This window comes from Balaenoptera musculus, chromosome 5 (genome assembly GCF_009873245.2).
Source record: "Balaenoptera musculus isolate JJ_BM4_2016_0621 chromosome 5, mBalMus1.pri.v3, whole genome shotgun sequence".
Lineage (NCBI taxonomy): Eukaryota > Metazoa > Chordata > Mammalia > Artiodactyla > Balaenopteridae > Balaenoptera > Balaenoptera musculus.
The window spans coordinates 106,537,202-106,552,836 of record NC_045789.1 but is presented as its reverse complement, the minus strand read 5'-3'; the positions used below and the strand labels follow the sequence as shown (position 1 = coordinate 106,552,836).

General features: G+C 40.1%; 1 protein-coding gene across 1 annotated transcript in view; it reads right to left on the bottom strand.

Moving 5' to 3' along the window:
• ARHGEF38 (Rho guanine nucleotide exchange factor 38) overlaps positions 1–15,112 on the bottom strand; it is a 155,583-nt gene extending 140,471 nt beyond the window's left edge. The window contains exon 1 of the mRNA XM_036853361.1: positions 14,917–15,112. Coding sequence (XP_036709256.1) covers positions 14,917–15,112 — 196 coding nt within the window. The remainder of the gene's footprint in view (positions 1–14,916) is intronic.
• Positions 15,113–15,635: the final 523 nt, after the last annotated feature.

The following is a 15,635-nucleotide window of genomic DNA, read 5'->3' as shown; positions in this document are numbered from 1 at the left end:
CTTAAGCCCTGTTGGCCTTCAAAGTCAAATGTTCTGGGGGCTCCTCCTCCCAATGCCAGACCCCCAGGCTGGGGAGACTGACGTGGTGCTCAGAACTCTCACTCCTGTGGGGGAACCTCTGTGATGTAATTATTTTCCAGTTTGTGGGTCACCCACTCAGCAGATATGGGATTTGAATAAATTGCGAAAGTGCCCCTGCTACCATCTCATTGTGGCTTCTTCTTTGTCTCTGTGTGTAGAATATCTTTTTGGTAGGTTCAAGTCTTTTTTGTTGATGGTTGTTCAGCAGTTAGTTATAATTCTGCTGTTTTCATGAGAGGAGGTGAGCTCAAATCCTTCTACTCTGCCATCTTACTGCTCCAGAAGCCTGAGGGTCAGTGTGATATAATGGCAAGCATACTCTATTTGAAGACTTGGGGCCAGGTCTAGGCTTCCTTTTTACTTTCCCTCTGGCCCCAGCTAAGTCATTTAATTTCTCTGGGTCTTCCTCCAGTCTTAAAATATCACTGACCCTAAACAGAGAACTTTGGGTTGTGCACGCCCAAGCATGGCCACACAGCCTGGGCCTCCTCTTTGCTCCCCAAGGAGCAGTCACTACCTGCTCTGAAGGAAACTGCTACCAGGCTTGGCAATTTCTTAAAATAAGACAATGATGAAGGTTGCCACATTGTTTGACACTTCCTTTCACGAAAGATTTCTCTTTAGCATGAAAGGCTGTTTGATAGCATTTTACCCACTGTAGAATTTCTTTCAAAATTGGAGTTAATCTCTGCAACCCTGCCGCTGCTGTATCAACTAAGCATTTGTAATGTTCTAAATCCTTTATGCTAATTTCAACAATCTTCACAGCATCTTCACCAAGAGTAGTTTCTATCTCAAGAAACCACTCTCTTTGCTCATCCATAAGAAGCATCTCCTCATCTGTTGAAGTTTTATCATGAGATTGAAGCCATTTGGTCGCATTTTCAACCTCAACTTCTAGTTCTAATTGTCTTGCTATTTCTACCACCTCTGCAGTTCCTTCCTCTGCTAAAGTCTTAAACCCCTCAAAGTCATCCATGAGGGCTGGAATTAACTCCTTCCAAAATCCTGTTAGTGTTGATATTTTGACTTCTTCCCATGAATCACAAATGTTCTTACTGGCATCTAGAATGGTGAATCCTTTCCAGAAGGTTTTCCATTTACTTTGCCCAAATCCATCAGAGGAATTGCTATTGATGGCAGCTATAGCCTTATGAAATGTATTTCTTAAATAATAAGACTTGAAAGTCAAAATTATACCTTGATCCATGTGCTGCAGAATGAAAGTTATGTTAGCAGGCATGAAAACAACATCAATCTCATTGTACACCTCCATCCGAGCTCTTGGGTGACCAGGTGCCCTGTCAATGTGCAGTCATATTTTGAAAGAAATGTTTTTTCTGAGCAATAGTTCTCAACAGTGGGCTTAAAATATTCAGTAAACCATGTTGTAAACAAATGTGGTGTCATACAGGTTTTGCTGTTCCATTTATAGAACATAGGAAGAGTAAACTGAGCATCATTCTTAAAGACCCTGGGATTTTTGGAATGGTAAATGAGCACTGGTTTCAAGTTAAAGCTACCAGGTACATTAGCCCCTAACAAGAAAGTCAGCCTGTCCTTTGAAGCTTTGAAGTCAGGCACTGACTTCTCCTCTCTAGCTATGAAAGTCCTAGATGGCATCTTCTTCCAATAGAAGACTGTTTTATCTGCATTGAAAATCTGTTGTTTAGTGTAGCCACCTTCATTAATTATCTTAGCTAGATCTTCTAGATAACTTGCTGCAGCTTCTACATCAGCACTTGCTGCTTCACCTTGCACTTTTCCTTAATCCTCATTAACCAAGCGCTGCTAGTTTCCAACTTTTCTTCTTCAGCTTCCTCACCTCTCTCAGCGTTCACAGAATTGAAGAGAGTTAGGGCCCTGCTCTTGATTAGGCTTTGGCTTAAGGGAATGTTGTGGCTGTTTTGATCTTCTATCCAAACCACTACAACTTTCTCCATCTCAGCATTAAGGCTGTTTCACTTGCTTGTCATTCATGTGTTTACTGGAGTAGCACTTTTAATTTCCTTCAAAAACTTTTCCTTTGCATTCAAAACTTGGCTTACTGCTTGGTGTAAGAAGCCTAGTTTGTTTTGACATGCCTTCTTCACTAAGTGTAATCATTTCTAGCTTTTGATTTAACGTGAGAGATGTGTGACTCTTCCCTTCACTTGAACATTTAGAGGCCATTGTAAGGTTATTAACTGGCCTAAATTCAACATCCTTGTGTCTCAGGGATTAGGGAAGCCTGAGGAGAGGGAAAGAGACAGGGGAACAGGCTGTTGATGGAGCAATGAGAAAATACACAACATTTATAGATTGTTTGTCACCTAATATAGGTGCAGTTCCTGGCACTCTAAACAATTACAATAGTAACATCACAGCTCACCATAATAAATGAATAATGAAAAAGTATTATAATTTACTTTGTGAGAATTGCCAAAATGTGATACAGAGACACGAAGTGAGCAAATGCTATTGGAAAAAACGGCGCCAATAGACTAGCTTGACACAAGGTTGCCACAAAACTTCAATTTGTAAAAAATGGAATATCTGCAAAGAACAGTAAAGTGAAGCACAAGAAAATGTAGTATTCCTGTATAGTTAGTACACGTAATTGTGTAGTATATATACATATAGTACATCAAGTGAGTATATGAAAATGCTCTTCCTACACGATATAATCTGAGAGTAGGAAAAGTTATCAGGGTTTGAACACAGACATAAATATAGAGAAGAATATTTTGAAAATAAGATCAAATTGTGGTTTGAGTGTTTTGTTTGGTATGATTTTTTTGTTGTTGTTGTTAATTTGTACATACATATAAGAATGTATAGAAGAAAAGATACAGGACCTTAGCTTCTCTGGTAGGTTTATTCCAATCCAAAATCTGATTTGATTTATAATCCATTGAAAGAAAATTTTAACTATAATTATATGTTGATTAAACTCTCTGTGTGAAATGTCAAATACATAAAAATACTTCATTTGCAACTGCAATATACTGAAGCTTCAATTTTGTCAGAGAAGTATTGGCTTTGTTTTCCAAGAATTTATTGATTAAAAGAAATCTAATTTCACATTTTAATTTAATATTTCACTTTTACACAGAAGTGCTCAGAATAAAGAAGCAAACAGTCTATGAGATTATAATTGCATTATTTAAAAAAATGTTTCATTGTTTTGAATATTTTAAAAACAGTAGCACTGTTGTAACAGAATGTCCATTCTAAATGTCTGACTGGTGTGACATTAACAAACAAGTCAAACTCTAGAAGAGTATTTATTTTCAAGCACACTATTTCTATTTTTTGATGTATAGATTTTGCTAATAAAAAAAAGGAGGAAATAACTCAGAATCTTCACTTAGCCCAGAATGAAAATAATTTAATTTCTTTATCTAACTCTGGTTATAAAAATGTAAGATTACATTTCAAGAGATAACATATACATTCTCCAGGATGAGGTAAGTCTGATTTTTGTATGCCCTTGCTAATGAGAACAGAATTGTAAAGGGTGACCAAGAAAACACAATATGAAGAAGATAAATATGCAGTATGATAAAAATTAATAAATAATTCCCTTGTCTGAGTTAGATCCATAACCAGGAGCTGTGACCCTGAAGTCAGTGATTTGATTTGGACCTGGCTTCAAGGGAGCCCACTATGGGGAAGGGTCTCCTGTATCCATTCTGGATGTTCACTGCCCAACTGCCACACCATCCATTTATTGTTCATTAATTCATTCATTTACCCACTCATTTACATAACAAACAGGATTATTGAGTACAGGCCATCCTTTCCCTAGCTGCTGACAATACCAATGCTCCTGTCCTCGAGAAGTTCAGCCAAATGTAAGAGACATTGGCATGTGAATAACGAATATGAGAAATGTATACAGGATGGAACACTCAAATATATTTTGGGTGTAACAACAGAAAGATAGAATTGAAAAGGTAAATAGGCAGTTATAAAACAACCAAGATGAGGGAGAACACTCCAGGCTAAGGAAACAGCAGGTGTCAAGGCAAGACAATCCGAAGTAAAACTGTCCCTCAGGCCAGAGATGGAAAGATAGAGTCATGGTGTGAGAGGCCTTATACCCATTTTAATGTTATAACATGGGGTCTCCAACTTTATTAATTTTTTTATTAATTTTTTTATCATGGTAAGATATACAGAACATAAAATTTACCATGTTAACTATCTTTAAGTGCACAATTCAGCTTTAAGTACATTCACATTGTTGTGCACCCATCACCACCATCCATCTCCAGAACTTTTACATCTTCCCAAACTGAAACTCTGGACCCATTAAACACTAACTCCCTACTCTCCTTTCCCCCCAGCCTCTGGCAACCACCATTCTACTTTTTGTCTCTATGTATTTGACTATTCCAGGCACCTCTTTTAAGTGGAATCATATAATACTTGTACTTTTGTGTCTGGCTTATTTCACTTAGCATCATGTCTTCAAGATTCATTCCTGTTGTAGCATGTGTCAAAATTTCATCCCAGACTGTTTTGTTCATGGGTCAGTTAAACTGTTTTGAGGAAGTACCTCCAATGCATGGGTAGTATTAGTGTATCACATACATGATAAAGAATACACAAAATAGATATTTTCAAAGGATAAGACTAAAAGATTAACTTATTTTTTTCTTTCATAATGAATTTTCTTGAAACCCCCCTCTGGGCTGCCTGTACCTCTGTTTGGACACTACTGCTAGAGAACATGGAAAAGCATTGCAGAATATTAAGCAGAGGAGCAATATAGTTTGACACTATGACCCAGTTTTCCATCAGACATTCTCCTCCTGCTGTGTGCTCTATAGTTAGTGAGGAAGGGCAGGTTTCAAAGATTAGATAATTCAAATCACTAGGTTTGTATTTTTTTTTTAATTAATTAATTAATTAATTAATTTATGGCTGTGTTGGGTCTTCGTTTCTGTGCGAGGGCTTTCTCTAGTTGCGGCAAGTGGGGGCCACTCTTCATCGCGGTGCGCGGGCCTCTCACTATCACGGCCTCTCTTGTTGCGGAGCACAGGCTCCAGACGCGCAGGCTCAGCAATTGTGGCTCACGGGCCTAGTTGCTCCGCGGCATGTGGGAACCTCCCAGACCAGGGCTCGAACCCATGTCCCCTGCATTAGCAGGCAGATTCTCAACCGCTGCGCCACCAGGGAAGCCCTAGGTTTGTATTTTTAGAGTGGAATGTTCTAGTGAATCTAAGTGTACCCCTCATTCATTGTAATTGCATATCATTCTAACTTCATTCCACATAAAACGTTTTGTTGAAAAGCATAAAATAACACAGCTACTGGAAAGCACTTGCTGGTCACTGTTGATTTTAAGATTGCAGGTGAATGTGCTGGTAGAATTTAAGGGTATCTTGATGTTTTGGAGTATTGTTCAAAATTGTATCAAAGTAAGCCTATTCCTTAAAAACAAACCACAAAAGAGGTACTACTAAAATCTGGGGTTAGAACAACAGAGACTGCATAGTGGTTGAAAAAGCATGGACCTTGGAGTCAAGTAGACCTCAGTATAACTCTGACGTTACCGCTTACTAGTTACGTAACGCTGGGCAAGTGTCTACACCTCTTGTAACCTTAATTTTATTATCTATAAATATTTGACAATAACTTCTTAGCAAAGTTGTTAAGAGCATGAAATGATGTAATGTACCCACATGCCTAGTACAGATGCTAGTTGGTGTTAGTGTCATCTTTTTCAGCTATGAACCCCAGACAGGAAAACCAATTTTATTACCTTGTTCCATGCACTAGGACATGTTTAATCCCTCTATCTGGAATGCCCTCTTCCCCCCAGAAAAAATCCAAACTGGATTTCAAGATTCAGATTTCAGTGTCTCTTATTTTGACATTTTAGAGGTCCAATTAAGCTCTTTCTCATCACAATTCCTATATGGTTTACTTGCGTCTCTAATATATTAATAACCACTAATTTCGGGTCAGTGCTGTGATGAGCTGACCAGTTTCCCTTCAGGAAAATAAGGACTTATTGCCCTACTGCTGGGAGTGTCACCAGCAGACAGCTCCTTTTCAGGAATTATCTCAGATGAGAGCACGTCTCAGGTCATGCTCCCTTTCCAAGGTGGCCCCATCCAATAACCTGAAGGGTGATGATATAAGGGCCCAGGTTCTTCACAGCACTGTGACAAGTCCAAAGGATCATCTCATCTTCAGAACTTGCCTTAGAGTTGGCTAAGTCTTTCTCTGAGACCAGATCACAGCTCAACCTCTCTCTCTTTCTCCTGATCTTCTGCCTATCCCTTCTCTTCCCCAGGTGGTGATCATAAGAACATTCCCTAATAAACCTCCTTCACCCAAATTTCCACCTCAGAATCTGCAACCCAGGAACCCAAACTGCAGCCTTACCTCAGGCACTTATTGCTACAACTATTGGTTCACTGCCTGTCTCACTCCGTAGGCTGGGTTCACTTCTGGTTACTTTAACATTCTCAGAATCTAGTTAATACCTGGTTGGTATTAACCAGGTATTAACTTGTTGGATAAATGCTTCTTGGATAAATTCATTAAAACTGAGATTTCATTTTCTTTGGCCAAGAAATTCTATTTTCTTGTTTAATTAAGTTTATTTATTTATATTCTCTATGTTTACAGAAAAAGAAGTTAGAGGAGTTAACTCAAAAATTGACTCCAATTAAATAGTGGGGAAATGGGAATGACAGAATTGTAAAAGCCAATATACCAATGATACAGATCAATATAGTTATAATGAGTCATTGAATAGTTTTAAATCATTGAGTAAGTAGTCCTTGAGCTGAGCATCTACCATATACCAGACACTGCTTAAGTGTTAAAATAAGACTAACTCTCTACTCCCAAGGAAAATTATTTTCAAGTGGAAGAGAGGGGCAAAATAGAATAGAACAGCATAGTTCCAGAGAGCAACAGGTAGTATGAAGGTCACTGAAAGGGCTTAGAAAATACCATCCCAAAATATACCTCTCTGGCATGTTGATTACTTTGAACTGAAGGCAATTGAGAAGCAGCAGATTCAGGAAGGGCTCTCTGCCCTCCCTGTATCAGGAAGAGGAGGGAATTCTTATCACCAGAGATGGGGAGTTGACATCAAGATGAGTCTGTACAAACAGATCTTACTGAAATAACCCTTATATTCCATTAGTTTCCCCTGTATGTTTCCTGTTCACTTCCCCACAGTTTAATACCCTTAGCTCAAACCCCCTTTTCCTTTGTCTTGCCACATTTCCACAAGTTATCACTCTTTGTTAAAATGATATATAAGCCCCTGGGTCTAACTGCTTTGGGATTCTTCCTTCTTTCTGTGAAACCCTCTGTGCCATGTACAAATATTAACATCAAATGAAATGTGCATGCTTTTCCTCCTGTTTTCCTGTCTTTTGTGAGTTCTACTCACATGTCCCAGCCACAGAACCTAAGAGGAGAAAGGAAAAGTCTTTCCTCCCCTCCATCGCTGTAGGTAGAATGGTCAGGAAGGACTCTCCCAGGAGGTGAGCAGAGATCTCAGTGATGAGAATCCATACGTGCAGATATTTGGAAAAAATTTGGGGGTTGGGGGGAGGTAGGTAATAAAAGGCCAGGCATTAGGTATAAAACTGACTCTAAGTTTCAGGCAGCTAAATATATACGCTAAATTGCTTGTTTTTATCTGGAAAGGTGACATATTCTAATTCTTAAGAAGAGCCAAACTTTTTCCTTGAATAAAACTGGATGGCACTGAGAGAAGTAAAGAATGTCTTCATCAACTATTTCACAACAAAGACAGAAGCAGAAATCTGTGCCAACTTTTATAGTGACACTGGAGACCTAACATTAAAAAGCATTCAGGAAAGACAATTTCTGTGAAGGGTACAATGGCTCAGCGTGCTTAGAGCAGCAGCTAGATGACGTGACCTTTAGGTTTTCTTCTTTACGGAAGAGCTGGATGTCAGACAGTCAAGATTATATTTGCTCTCAAGGGCCTCAGTCCAGGTATCACAGAGTATTCATTTCTTCTCTGACTCATTAATCAAGAAAAGAATTGTTCAGAACAACCTGGGACAAAGGCTTTAATCATAACACTCTATTTTCCTGCTGCATTTAAGACGCACAATTTAGGCTGACTTCATAGAATTCTATTGAAATATCACCTACCTAGATAAAGAACTACTTGCTTCCAGTATATAATTCCATTCTTTTCATTTGCAAATGTATACACCACCATCACCACCACCCATTGCTATAAAATAGGGTTTTCAGTTTTGTGGATGCATGTTAAGTTTTATTGAGATACCAGTAAATGACAACAGGCATAAAATTAAGGAAATAGTGTCAAGATATCCAAGGAAGTGGGAAATGGAGATGATTAAGCTATTACAATAGGGCAGGTTTGCTTAACCTAACTTTGTAATTTTGTTTCCTGACAATTAAACCAAAAGATAGCATTTATTAAACAGCAACAACACACCAGCAGAGGCATGTCACAATAATGTCACAGAAAGAACGTTAATTCCAAAGTAAAAAATTTAGCAGGTCGAGTTTTATCATAGTAGCAGAGGAATGTCATCACATCACAAAACATGCATTGCAACCCTCAAAGTGCTTTGACTTCTCATTACTAATATACCCTACAGATAAAATACCTACTAAGTCAATGAATGAGATGCATTTAATTTTGCAAATATTTAAAATACCTATGATCAAATCCAAGCTCTACCATCTGAAGGAGTTTAGGACATGGCACCCCCAAATTTGTTACTTTGGTACATTGATCATTTTGAGCTGAAAGCACTTGAAAAGCAGCAAATGCAGGGAGAGGCTTTCTCTGCACTCCCTTATCTGCCTAGAGACAGATCCTCCAAAAGGAGCTCAACTGTCAACCACGGGATGTTGAGTCCCCTCACAGGACAAGAGACTAGAAGTGACACCATAGCCAGGCAGACTTTGTCACCAACTCTTATGTATCCCTGCGATTCTTCTAAGGGCCCATTCAACTTTCCTAAAATTATTTACTCTCCCCTAAGTGGCCTACATTTCTCCTCTCCTTCCCCTATTAAGATAGTATATAAGCTCTCTAATCCTAACCTTTTTTGAGTTATTCACTTCTTTTTTCCTGTGATGCTCCCCGGCATGTAATATTCAAAATGAATACCCTTGTATACTTTTTCTCCTGTTAAGCTGCCTATTGTTTGTTTAGTTCATAGGCCCAGCTATTGAATGTAGGAGGGTAGAGGGAAAGTCATTTCTCCTTTATATACCTAATTTTTCAACTACATAACCCCAACTGAAAAGGTGTTGGGATCAAATAACAATGTGTGAAAGCCCCTGGCTGACACGGCTTCTGGCGGATGACAGTCACGATGTCTTTCCTTCCCTCCACTTCCCTTCCTTTCCTCTTTCCACAACCTAGTATAAAAGGAAGGCTATATCCTGAACGTAGATAACAGTCATAAGTAGCCTGCTTTCTGGGCCTGGAGCAGGTGTATAAACGGAGGCTGCATACCTTATCTACATATTTAAAAGTTGTAAGTCAAGCTGGCAAACTGTTAAATAAAATATGTTATATCCTTCCATCTTGTTAAATATACCTTCATAACAATCTGGAAGGCCAAGTTCAAGATTAGATCTCTCAGGTCCCTCAGAGTTTCATGCCAAAATTTAGCAGGAGGCCCTGGGCACAATCCCTCTCCCCAGTCATGAGGCCTGTATCCCTACCCTTCCCTCCACCAGCTCCTCCACCCACAAAGGGCCTGGTAGGCATGGTGTGAACACCCCAGCATGATCGAGCTCCAGACACACCTCCATAACCAACTGGCCCTGGAGCCAAAGGGTGTGCCCACCAGCAACCACAGTCTGTCCTAAGGAGAAAGGGATTGGGAAGAGGTCCCAACAGGCCTTGGTGGCAGTGATTAGGGCCTGTTGAACAGAAAATTCCATGGTCCCAGATGCCCTGAACTTAGTCTAGAAATGAGGTTAAGGATTCCAGGCAGCCAGGAACCTTGGCCCCAAGGACTCCTCACCTGCTTGGTGGAGAGGGGGCCACAGGGGGAGCTCTAAAGCTCCACCTGAAGCCAAGTCTTGCCTGGTGCTCAAGGTGATACTGCTGACAAGTTTAGCAATTCTTGCAATAATCCACCATCACCAGGAAATCAATACCCACAAAAATACTGAAGTTAATATGATTAGGGTATCAAGAAAAAGTAATTCTATAAAAAGGCCGTTTTCCCTTTTCCTGCATCAACAGAAGCAAAGATGAATGTAGCTTGAGTGCTTTTCTCTCACTCATCTTTTTCCCAACTATATCACTATTTTAAGGTTCACTTCTATCTGTGCTTAGCACATCTGAATTTTCTCTCTCCCTCTTCCTCTCCTTCCTTTCTTCCATTCGCTCATCCCTCCCTCTTGATTTCTCATTTTGTGTTTTGATAAACCCATCATTTTTATGGACAAAAAATAGAATTAGAAGCTGTGTTTGCTACCTTTAAAAAAGTTATATCTAGAGGTACATCAGTTAAATATGGAAGGAATAAATTTTCCCATCACAATGTGGTAGTAGTGGAATAGCTCAAACCTTCTTGATTTCTGGGACTCACTTTATTTGATCCAATGTGTCCTCTAAAAACTGCAAAATACCTTTACTGGAAAAGAAAGAAAGTAAAATATCATGCTTCTTTTGGGTGTCTATGAATGCAATGAGAGAGGAGTTACTTAGCTTTAACATGGCCTTTACACTGTTAACAGTCACATTACTGATCCAAGTACTTCCCGTTTCACTAAAGGCAGGTAAAGGGGAAGGAGTTACTTTCTACAGTACTCAAAGAACAGGCAGGAACAAAAAGGACTCATAGCACCAGGGGAGAACCGTGCACGAACAGCTGGACAATTCCTTTTATTCTACCCTTCATTACCCCTTGAACAAAACTCACCAAATCTTCCAGTGTTAGCAGCTCATACTGCCCACTTACAGATTAGTTTGTATTCTTAAAAATCATTACAAATTAACTGTTCCCATAATCTGACCAAGTCTAACTTAGTCTTTGAGCCATTTGTCCTCATACTGCAAAATATCTTATTCAGTATAAAGTCCATGCAGGAGAGTGGTTCGTTTATTGTCACCATAGTGAGAACATTTCAGGATTTCATAAAAACAACCAATCAATCCTTTCATAATGAAAATGACATGATGGCCTTTGCAAAAAAGAAAACATCGCAGACCTAACATGAATTGGAGATGTGATTTTTTTGTTGTTGTGTTATCTGCAGCTGTGAGGACATTTAACCCACCCACTCTCACTCTTTCACCTGATACTAGCAAAAATATGCATTGGCCAAAAAATTAACCAGAAGCTTAGCGTGGCCATAGAGGATAAAAGTAACTGACCAACTATCTTAGTCGGTTTGGGCTGCTGTTACAAAAATACCATACACTGGGTGGCTTAAACAACAAACATTTGTTTTTCACAGTTTTTGCAGTTGAGAAGTCCAAGATCAAAGTTCAGGGTGCTGGTAAGGACCCCCTTCCTGGTGGACAGATGTCGGACTTTTTCAATCCTCACATGGCAGGGAGCAGAGAGAGGGAGCAAGATCCCTCGTGTCTCATTAGGGCACTAATCCTATTCATGTGTGCTGGGCACGATTCCAAGCGCAAAGATGGAACAGTTAACGAGAAAGAAAGGGTGCCTTTCATGGGCTGGCGGGGGTGGGCGTGAGAGATGGGAGGGGAAATGGGTCGATAATAGACAATAAATAAGGAAACAACATAATTTCAGACAGAGATAAGCCCAGTGAAGACGTTAAAATACCCTTCTCTCCCCATTCTGCACCTCCACCCCATCCCCACTTATCATCTCTGAACGACGATGTTTTCTGACGACCTCTCCGCCCAGTCCTGAAGAGACCATTTCCTCCTGCGGATGCCCTGATACCATGTCTACCTCTAGCCTGCACCTTTATTGTATTTGTTTACCTGTCTTATCTTTCCCTACGAGACTTCAGGCCCCTTTGGAGTAAAGGTCAGACACTTTTTCTTAATGATTTTGTAGTTGTTATTCCTGGCACATATTCTGTATTTTGCTCACCGTATAACATATTCAATAAACGCCAATTAACTGAACGAACCTGTTGAAGGAATAAGGATGCCACGAACTGTAGCTAGCATTGAACTATTATTGTGCAACTTGAGGCTTAGTAGGAATGACTACATTGATGTGATCACAATCTTTTACAAAGATTGTATGATAATCTCATTAGAATCATGTTCTATTGTTTAATTTAGTAGCTCTCACCCCCGTACCATTTAAAAAATATTACAGCTTAGGATTCACTCTACTAAAGCGACGTAGGTCAGAAATTGAATGAAACAGATAAACTGTGTAGTTAAGAGGTGAGCCCGGGGACACCGAAGAACGATGTAACATTTCCCAGAACCCTAGAGAACTTGCTTCCAGAGACAGAACAGTAAATTGTATTACTCAGATAGCAACACAGCACTGAAGGACAACCAACTAAATAATTTGAGGCTGCTTTCCAGTATTGGAAAGCACACTGTGACCTCACGATGGCTTTGCTTTGGGGCCATCTGTCTGAGGGCTGTAACCAGCTCAGGTCTTTATTCAGTGCCTCCCAGGGAACTGCCAGTTCCAAGGTAGGCAGAGGAAAACCTCTTGGCATTGCAAAAATAAAGAACCTCTTAAGGTGATTTAGGACTCATCTGCATGATAATGGGTAGAGTATAGATGAGAGAGTGCAAACCACAGAACTGATTGCTTCCAACATTAATGAGAAAATGCCTTCTATTGTTGCCAAACCAGTTACAGAAGAATCATACTAAAAGCTCTATTAGGCATTAGGTATCAGCCTTGGACTTTATTAAGAGTTACATCTTTAAAATGTTACTTATCGGGAGGCCAGCCTATCTTTACAGCTCTGATGTGCTCCTCTACGCTCCCTGATGATTTTTCTCCAGCACAGTCAGGTCTAGGACCATGGATTAACTCCTGCGTCTTTCCTTCCACCTTCAGAGACAGGATCCAACAGAGCACAGGAAAACCACAAATCCAGTAGAGTACATAAGAAGCCTGAAGTCTTCTGCAAAGTAACCAACAAATATCTACTGTATTCTGTGGCCACAGACATTTTTTTAAAGCTATGTTTAGGAAGAGAACAGCAAAAAGTATTCCCCTTTTTATTTTACTAATGGAAAATCTGGATCAAAAAGATGCTGAATTAGTGAATCTCAGAAAGAAGAAACATGTTATTAGAGATAAAGCAGTAGGCTTTTCCTGAATTTCTTATTTGCGGCCTCTTCATCAAAAGACAGAAAAGAGTTGAAACAGATTAGTAGATTAGTAAATTTGGGTTAACACAAGGCAAGTCCTGTTCTAACATTATGGTACCCATCATTCCTAAAATTAAAAATAACTACTATTTATGGAGCACATGCCATGTGTCAGCCAATATTCTAGGTGTTTCATGTACTTATCTAATTTCATTCTCCCAATAACACTGTGTGGTAAGTATCATTATCCTATTTTCACAGATAGAGAAACTGAAGCTCAGAAATTTTAAGTAATTTGCTCAGTCTTATAGGTAGTAAATTGAAGAGCCAGGATTGGAAACCAAATATGCGTGACTTTAAAATTTGCATTTTTTCCAATTTATACATGGCCTTGAGAAAATTAATTTCAAAGCCCAAATAATACCCCTTCTCCATTAAAAAAAAAAAAACAATCTTTAAGGACAAGACTTGACTTTGCATTTTAATCCTGAGCTATCAGGATTTTTTAAAAGCATTAACTCATAGTAGGAATCTTTAAAGATTTAATTTAAATGTATTTAACTTACTTAATTTAATTAATTTGCATCACTAAGTCCAAGCACATTTTTTGAGGAAAGAGACCTTCTAAGTACAAGCTTGTCCCATTGGTCTCTCTAGCCTCATTGTAGTTTTTCAATCCGGAATGACAGCTCATGGTAGGATTATGAGAGCTTAAACACAGTGTGCCTCAAAGTGGGAGAGACAGGTTCTGGGGGCTCACATAACAGGTGCTGCAGTGGCTACTTAAAACGTTGCACAGCATCCACGTCAAAATGATGTTTACTAGAACAAACGACCTTTGAGAGAAAGGGAGAAGTAAAAGAGAGGGTGTATGGGAAGGGATAGCAATTCAGGGCCTGAAACAGGACATGTTATAATAACTGTGCCAATTATCTTACGACCATCACAAAATAAACTGCAGTTATTTCCTCAACAGTCATTCAGTCCAAGCGTGCTAAACATCTCTTACCATATTTGCATGTTATTCGATTCACTCTAAAGGAATGAACACCTATGTGATTTTCAAGAAATCCTATTATACTATCCGATGACTATAACATTCCTTATTTTCTCAGACATGATTGTAGTTTCAGGTCCCTTTTTAAGATAACCACAATCACAGTTCAGTACAATTACCTAGATAGATCTCCTGGTGTGACATCTCACACCTGTCTATTGAGATAAACTATCTTTTGTAGGTTTCTAAATCATTTGCTTTCTAGTGCTTCCCACGTCTTAAATTGGGTGCAGGAGGGAGAAGGAAAGAGGGATGTAGCAGGAAAAAAAAGACATGACAATATTAAGAATAATTCAGAATTGGCTCTTTAACTATGGAAGGACATAATAAATTTCTCCTACAATTTGTGAATTACATTTATTTTCATTTTTCTTATTTTCTTACTTTCCTCCTTATAGAGGAAGGTAATGTTTGATTTTCTCCTCTGCCTTAAGTGCTTCCTTTGCAAGTGGAAGAGTAAGAGGAAAAGAGCTGGGAGTGCAGGAACCGGGGCCATGGGTTTCTTGTAGGTTACCTTGTAATTTCTGGCTGTACTCGGTCCTGTGAGACTGGCTCCTCGTCAAGGTACCAGAGTGGTCCCCAGGGACACTGCTCTCAACCACAGTGTCAGTCTTCCTTCTCTCCAGCATATAGAGCCTGGGCCTCGTGAAGGGCAGACTCTTTTTCCTGGTGCCCAGAGTTTCTTTCCCGGAGGCTCCTTTGGGCTCCATCAGAGGCAGAGACCAGCTCTAGGGGCCAGCGGGCAATGGCTGGCTGCTGCAGGGCCTCAGGGTAAAGGTTAAAGCCACCAGCCTGAGGAGCTTAACTGCCCCCTTCTAAACAACCGGCTTCACTCCAGGGTTACCTAGCTGTGACTGCCACCTCCACGGAGTCCCAGGGCTCCACCCCTATGAGGTCATTCTTTTTTATACCTAGAAGCCAACAGGGGAAGCTGCCACCTGTTAACCTGAGAGACCTGCCGCACCGAGCTAGGCAAAGCAGCACTGCGCTGCAACATGCTGCTGAAGCAAACAAAACTCCCATTGTGTGGGCCGAGGGCTGGGAGTCAGGGGAAAGGAAAGTGAACAAGGTGAGGCGGGAGGAGGGGAAGCGCGCGCGTGTGTTCCCTGCGGCTTATGGGTTTAGTGTGTGCCGCTGGGTGTGTACAGGTGCGCTGGGACACTGCGTTGCGGCTCTGCTGCCCCCAGCCAGACGGGGCTCGGCTGTGACACTCAGCTAGAGTCACCCACACGT